General features: G+C 34.8%; 1 protein-coding gene across 1 annotated transcript; it reads right to left on the bottom strand.

Moving 5' to 3' along the window:
* Window positions 1-218: 218 nt before the first annotated feature.
* On the bottom strand, window positions 219-7,802 carry LOC149817163 (uncharacterized). Its single transcript, XM_089987500.1, has 2 exons — window positions 7,706-7,802; window positions 219-682 (listed from the first exon to the last, which is right to left on the bottom strand). The coding sequence occupies exons 1-2, from the start codon at window positions 7,773-7,775 to the stop codon at window positions 456-458; spliced, it is 297 nt and encodes a 98-aa protein (XP_089843626.1). The 5' UTR covers window positions 7,776-7,802; the 3' UTR covers window positions 219-455.
* Between the last annotated feature and the right edge of the window lie 64 nt (window positions 7,803-7,866).

Below are 7,866 nucleotides of genomic sequence, written 5' to 3'. Positions count from 1 at the left end.
GAACTTATTTAGCAATTGTTACTGCTGGACTGTAGTTTTCACCCCAATTATCTTTAAAAAATACGCTTACTGATTGTTGGTTCAGACAGTTAATCCCAATTGCGTATGATAACGAAATAGGCAACACGAATATTCAACTTCCACAGAGAGAGAGAGAGAGAGAGAGTAAACTAAAGTATGATACCCCCAAACCTTAATCCGATACCTTAACCAAATGCGCAAGAAATTGGGATGAAATGAAATAGCACGATGGTAAAGTCACACCAAGATATCCTAAAAAGGAAAGACTTTTTCAAGTGTTTCTCATATTGTGTCACCATCAAGATGGCATTATTCAGCAACGCCAAGTCAAACCTTTAAATTAAACATATTTCTTTCAGTCTAGGACAAAATGACACCAATCTTGTATCGGCATCAAGAGGAATGCACAGAAGGTCCAGTGGCCAGCAACAACATCAAACAGAAGCAGTCTTCTTCTGCTGGAATATGACAGCAACAAGGGGCACAGTTGTTCCGATGGTAAAACAAGTCCAGACACCAAGCGTCATCTTCAACTTCTGGTGCTTCATCCTGTCCAGATTGTACATGTGCTTCGCATGCAAGTAATATGGTTCTGAATCATGGCCATGGCCATGCCCACCTCCCATTCTCTTCACACCAGTTGAGTGCACTGCCCGTGTCACTGTCAGACCAAAAGCTAACAAGTTAACCATGACTTCTTCAAAACACGGGTCTAGCAATGTAAGAATGGTTCTTAAAAACGCAGACGGTGAATTCATCTACAAAAGTCTACAGGATCTAGCGAGTGAAGATGGACAGTCAAATGTGCTAAGAACAAAGCATAAAACAGTACAAAGTTTGAAACCATCTTAGACTGAACTAACATGTGTGTATGCATAGGAAAAGTAAAAAGCTATGGATCCCACGGTTCCAGCCTCTATGGATGTAAAATGAATTAAAAAAAGAGAAAAGGTTGGGACCCCATAGAGAATCCTCTCAACCGGGCATCCAAACACCTTAAAAGAATGCCTATAAAACCCCAAGAAGTTGGTACAAGTTCTTTTTGGAAGAACTCTAAAGTACTATTATATTCTCATTAGATTCGCATTGGCAGAGCAAATGTCGATGCAAATAAAAGCTTAATAAAGTTATACGTTGAAAAAAAAGTGTAAAATTTTCAGGTAAAGGGCAAATATATGTCGATATTGTTAAAATACATACTACATTTGATATATTGAAAATGCAAGTTCTTCCTTCCCTCAATGAAAAGCACAAGAGTTTCTTCCACACCAAAGAAGTTGCTGCACTCAGAAACTAACAATCTGGATAAAGGGATAACTGCTTGTTCTTTTTCCATTTCCTAAGGGGTGGAGGGTGGGGGATGACAGCAAGTCCCCCTCAGAGAGAGAGAGAGAGAGAGTTTCAGTTTGACATGAAATTTTTGGTAGTGTAGTGGCGAAATTTGTTAGGTGATGACCCCAATCAGAACCAAGGTTGCCAACGGGAAACAATACAGGAAGCAGAAGCAAGAAGCGATGCATTTTAAAATGTATAGGAAGGGAGAAGCAAGAGATAAAAAAAATAATATAAAAATTGAATGGGAATCAGAATGAAACACATAAAAACTAAAATAAAAGTGACTTCTTAAATTTTATGATTTTTTAGTGCAAGAATTAAATTTTTAACAATATCTAAAAATGATGATTGCCAATTTAGATAAAAGACATGGAAGTGAGTGACAAGCGTGAGAGGAAACACATAAAAAACGTGAAAAATAGAGTGAGAAAACATATAAGAATGAATAGATGAAGCGTGTGAAAAACATAAGAGAAGCGTGGGAGAATTGAGATTCCCATCAAGTTTCGGAAGCGAGGAGTACCGTGCTTCCGAAGCGAGTTTCTGAGAAGCAAGCTTTCGGTAACTGATCAGAACAGCATCCAGTAACATTCATCAAGGAAGTTAAAAATGAGATGATCCAATCATACATGTAGAAATAACAATGAAGACCTTGCAGTGAACTATAAAGTAGGAAGAAATGATAACTGAAGAAAGTATTGGTTTAGGTAATGATGGAATTTGTAAATTATTGGTATGGGCATGTTTTCGAGAATTTCAGTTATTCAAGTGTAATGTTGGTAACTACAAATCACAAAATTATTTTAATGCATCAAAGGATATAAGATGCATTGAGGCCAGTTGAAGAGACTAAATGTTAAAATATATGAATCTCATGTGTGTGTGTGTGTGTTTACACCCGTATCCCTTTTTTGTAATGCCCACTAGGGGCAATTTAATATTTTTGTTCATAGTAAATAGACATGTCCACTAGGAACATTTTTGTAACTCTTTAATTTTTGTTTTTTATTTTTCTTTTTATTTGTTTAAATGGGGAAAGGGCCTCCCATAAAGAGATGTTGGGACCCTTCCCAACGGTCTCCCCACAACTCTTTTGAGAGCCCCCATTGGTCCCCATTGAGCGTATAAATAGGGGACACTTCCCTTACTTTAATGTTTTTTCAAGCATTTAATCAAATGATTTCTGCAGAGTAGAAATCGATTTTGCACAGACCACTATGAGTTCTCTCAGTCACGGACCACTCAAGTGGGTTTTCACACTCTTCAAATCTATTTGAAAATTAGAATATATGGCATAATAAACAACCCATGCAATTGTTGAGTTGGAGTTAAGGTCCTGGGAATGTACCCTTAAAAGATAGTGAAAGAGTAACAATGTAATAATACATTAAATGTGTTCACAAGTACATCAATATCATGTGTTATGTATGTTTATGCATTACATGCATATTGTGATTACAAGCATGGGTTATGAATATTGGCATACTTGGTTCTGTATTTGCCTATGATGTGGATTTCTAACATGTGGTTGTAGGTGACCTTACTTGTGGGTAAGATTGGTTAATTAAGAATACAAGTGTGTTTATTGCCTAGTTTGTGAATGTTTGTATGACATAAAATTATCATATTATGACTATTTTTGAATCATGAAAAAATGTATGAGATATGTGTTGTGTTCTTTTTATGCCCATGTTGTGAGATGTTTCCTACGGGGACCATTGTTAATGCCCTTACTTTTATCATTTTCAAGTTGCGAGTAAGCTGATTTTAACAATTTTATTGAACTTGTAAACTCTGATTAAGTGAGACTAATGCTTTGAGTTATGTTAATACAATTAATTGTTCGATTTAGTTAACTCTAGGCTTACACGTGTGAGTTGAGAACTGTAACCCACCCAAGGCTTGAATCGTGTTTAAAAGAGTTTTTGTCATGTTATTGAAAATCATGTAAAAAGAGATTTAAAAAAAAAAGTCGTAAATTTTTTATTTAAAAAATTGGATCGTTACACATTGTATCTTGTCCATTAGTGACATTTTGCTTATATGATTGTGCCTTCTTGTAGTCACTTTGTGACATTGTTCTTGGCACTTGTATTTCATTACACTAAAGTCTATTTACAACAGATTTGATAAAATTCTAATTCTAGGAGGTAGCAATATGGAACATGTTAAATGAGAGTCGGAGAGGCTTAACATATATATATATATATATATATATATAGCTATACTTTTCAATTGGCAAGATGGTATCATAAAAATAATAACCAGTACATTTTGCTACTAGGAAATCATCACCATCATCATCAAGCCTTATTACAACTACATGGGGTCGGCTTTGCAGGTCCTATTTCTCCATTCCTGTCTATCTAGAGTTACAGGTTTGGTGACTTTACAATCCTTCGTGTCACCTCTAACTGCCTCCTTCCAGGTCTTCAATGGTGCTCTTTTCCTACTTCCTTATACTCGTTTCATATCAATGTTCCTTACAAGAGCTGTGAGGTCTTCTTGCAACATGTCCTATTTGCAAATCTTTGAAGCAAAGTATATGTTGTTACTACATGGGGTCGGCTTTGCAGGTCCTATTTCTCCATTCCTGTCTATCTAGAGTTACAGGTTTGGTGACTTTACAATCCTTCGTGTCACCTCTAACTGCCTCCTTCCAAGTTTTCAATGGTCATCTTTTCCTACTTTATACTCGTTCCATATCAATGTTCCTTACAAGAGCTGTGAGTGGTCTTCTTGGAACATGTCCTATTTGCAAATCTTTGAAGCAAAGTATATGATGTTACCTCTCACAGTCCAAGGGAAGACACAATATGAAATATGGCCAACAAGGTCAATTTCCTCTAGAGCAATGAGGTCCTCTATATAGGTATCCTGGGTGACCCCATGTGGATAGGAGGAACCCGAAAAACACCTGGCGAACCATGAAAAATTGCCCCCCAACCAAACTTTTCCTTTTTGGAATCTGACTTCACCAATATGTTCTCCATGGTTGATTGTATGGGAAAGAATTCATTTTCAGTCCCAAACTCCAACAAGTGCTCAGACATCCTTCACCCCAAAGCTGGGTGCATGCCTGGTGTGTGTGTGTGTGTGTGTGTGTGTGTGTGTGTGTGTGTGTGTATCATAGTCACAGATATCACCGATATTTTGAAAATATCGTGATATTATCGCTAGAAATTCAACAAACGATATTAAAGGTAAAATATTGCGATATTTTCAAAATATCAAAATTTTTATATATCGTGATATTATCAAGTAGTTTCACTTTTTCATTTATTTTTTACATTTTAAATATGTTTTCTTCTTTCTTTTACATTTTTACTTATTTCTTTTATTATTTATGTATTTTTTTTTTCTAAACATGATATTTTCATATTTTTTTGTTATTTTTTTATATTTTTTAATCCCCAATATTTTTTAATCCCCTATAATAGCGCAAGAAATAGCCTCACCGAGATATAGCCGATACTGATATTTGTGACTATATATATATATATAAAGACTGTAACAATGGACACACAATTTATCCATTGTTACATCAAACAAAGGAGCGCCGCAATCGCTGATTGCATGCGCCAATCAGCAGTCCAAACAAATTTGTGCACATGAACCCTTTAGTGGTGGTCATGATCACTGCTAAAAGCCCTAAAACCGTTGTTTGCCTATATATGTATATCATAGTCATTCGTTAAAGGTAATTTCTTTGCCAGGGTATGTCTCAGAGAAATTTTCAAAAGTTGATAAATCTTGAGTTTAAAAAATTGAAATAAATATAAATAACAACAAAAAAGCTAAGAAATAATAAGTTTTGCATTATCTTTCCTTAAAAAACATAAAGAAACATGTTTAAAAAAAATAGGAAATGCAAACTTAAAATAAAAAAAGATTTTTTCTCAAAAAATATCACGACATTTTGTTTCTAGAGATATTTTGAAAATATCGTGATATATTCCTGACATTATGAGCTACCTTGAAATAACCGATAATATCATGATATTTTGAAAATATCGCAAGAAATGCCAATATTAAAGGTACTATCTCGCAATATTTTCAAAATATCAACATAAGTCAAAATATTGTGATATTATCGACATTATATATTGTTTTGTTTGTTTTATAATTTAAAACCTTTAAAATTCTTTATATATTCTCAAGATTTATCAACTTTTGAAAATCTCTTTGAAAAATACCCTTGTCGAGAAATTACCTTTAACGATACAGGTGTCTATATATATATATATATATATATATAAGACCGTAACAATGGACACACAAATTGTCCATTGTTATGTCAGACAAAGGAGATCGCGCACGCCGATTAGTAGCACAAAAAAATTGCACAAAGAAACCCTTTAGTTGTGGTAATGACGGCCACTAAAAGCCCTAAAACCGTTGTACGACGCTAAGGCCATTCGGCATTACCCTTCTCTCTCTCTATATATATATATACATATATAGTAGGAGTAGCTGCCAAGGACCTTAGATTCCTACAACAGCCTACTACGAATAGAGTTGTTTTTCTCAAATCTGATAGCACAAATGTGTTTAACATGGTTAATTTGATAGGAAATGACACTTGAATAGTGTTTTTCAATAAAAAACATGATTTTTTAAGCCTTGTATATTTATGATATTTATAAAAATTTTACACCATTGATTTTCAAACATTATAAAAACCTAACTGTGTATTGGAATTGAATGATGCAAGTATCCAATCCTATAAAATCAAACTCGTGGAACACACCTGTACAGTCAGATTCAAGAAAAACATGGAAAAGAACCCTTCAAAAGCCTCACAGGCAGCGGTAGGCACGGATCAGTGTAGGCAGCTACTCTCTACTATATATATATCACTGTCACCGATATTTTAAAAATATCACGATATTATCAGCTATTTCAAGGTAGCCAATAATATCGGAATATATCACAATATTTTCAAAATATCGCCAGAAACAAAATATCATGATATTTTTTGCAAAAAAATCTTTTTTTATTATTTTAAGTTTGCATTTCCTTTTTTTTGTTTCTTTTATATTTTAAAACCTTTAAAACATGTTTTATTATATTTTTGAAAGAAAAATAATGCAAAACTTATTATTTTCTTAGCTTTTTGTTGTTATTTATATTTTTTTCAATTTTTTAAACTCCCAAAATTTATCATCTTTAGAAAATCTCTCTGAGAAATACCCTAGCCGAGAAATTACCTTTAACGATTCAGGTGACTATATATATATATATATATATATATATATATATATATATATATATATATATATATATCGGTGTGATATCATCAACAATAAGGAAGAAACATGAAATCCAGGAAGTACAACAAAGACTCGCCCAAGGCTAGCACGATCAGACGAGGACAGAACAAAATAGCCCACATCTTCTGCACCTAGTTCTTAAGTATTTCACCTAGAAAGTTGCCTATTGTGCTGTTGATCCTTCTTTTTTCACAAGTTTTTGGGTTTACACTTCAAGGAATATCTCAATTATCTTCAGTTTCAAACCAGCTGACATTCAGCAAAAAGAAATATAGGTTTTTTAGTGGAAGAGAAAGAATCATAAGTACTCATGATATCTTAAGGCCTACAGATGCCACTGCCTTTTGTTAGTCATGAATCTTGGAACAATCTGTATTTTCAATCGAAAACTGGCAAAAAAGGAAATCATCAAATGCAGCAACACCATCCTCCATGACATTCGAATTCTTCATCAAAACCACATTTTTTTTACTGATGACCCATATAAATAATAAATCAACGGTTGGGGGTGCTTTCAAAGCCACATCCTTCAAAATCAACAAAATCGTAAATGCATCGAAAACAAATCCAGCATCATCACCTATTCAGTATAAAAGGAAAGGGACGGATCTTCCATCCAAAAAAACAGTGAAGCATACCATTTACCCCATCCTCCAAACCACCCAAAGTGAAAAACAAGAAAAGGATAACGTTACAAAACAATGAAATCGCATAAACAGGAAGCCACATCCGCCGAGATAATCACCAATACTGAACCAGGGAAACCGTTTGCCTTAACATCCATCAGAAACAAAAAACACCACCTCTTCTGCCACTTTCGAAGATGCGAAAAGAAACCAACAAATCGGACGGAAAAAACTTTCAAAGAATCCCCTTCAGAAACCGGAAGTAAGAATTCACTGAGTGGTGTTAGGGTCCGTAAAAGAAGGGATCGATCATCGCCCAATCTTTCTTTGAGAAAAAAAGAAAACGATAATCATCCGATCTAGGGCAAGAAACGAGGTTATAGCATGAAAGAAGATTCCACCCACTCAAAGAGAAAGAATTCATCCAACCAGGAAGAAGAATTGATTTACCGGATCTGCAGAGGCCGCCACTAGAGCCGTTCAAGAGCTTCAGCCCAGACCTCACCCCGTTGAGAGCCATCGTTTCTTCGACTCAACCCTTTCTCTCGGACTTTCTCACCTCCCTGTCCCTCTATTTATAGCAGGAAGGGCTAGGGCGTAAGTGGGATTCG

This window comes from Nuphar pumila, chromosome 14, assembly GCF_984573655.1.
Source record: "Nuphar pumila chromosome 14, dmNupPumi1.hap1.1, whole genome shotgun sequence".
Taxonomy (NCBI): Eukaryota; Viridiplantae; Streptophyta; class Magnoliopsida; order Nymphaeales; family Nymphaeaceae; genus Nuphar; species Nuphar pumila.
The sequence above is the reverse complement of the archived record's forward strand: the minus strand, read 5'-3'. Positions and strand labels throughout refer to the sequence as shown.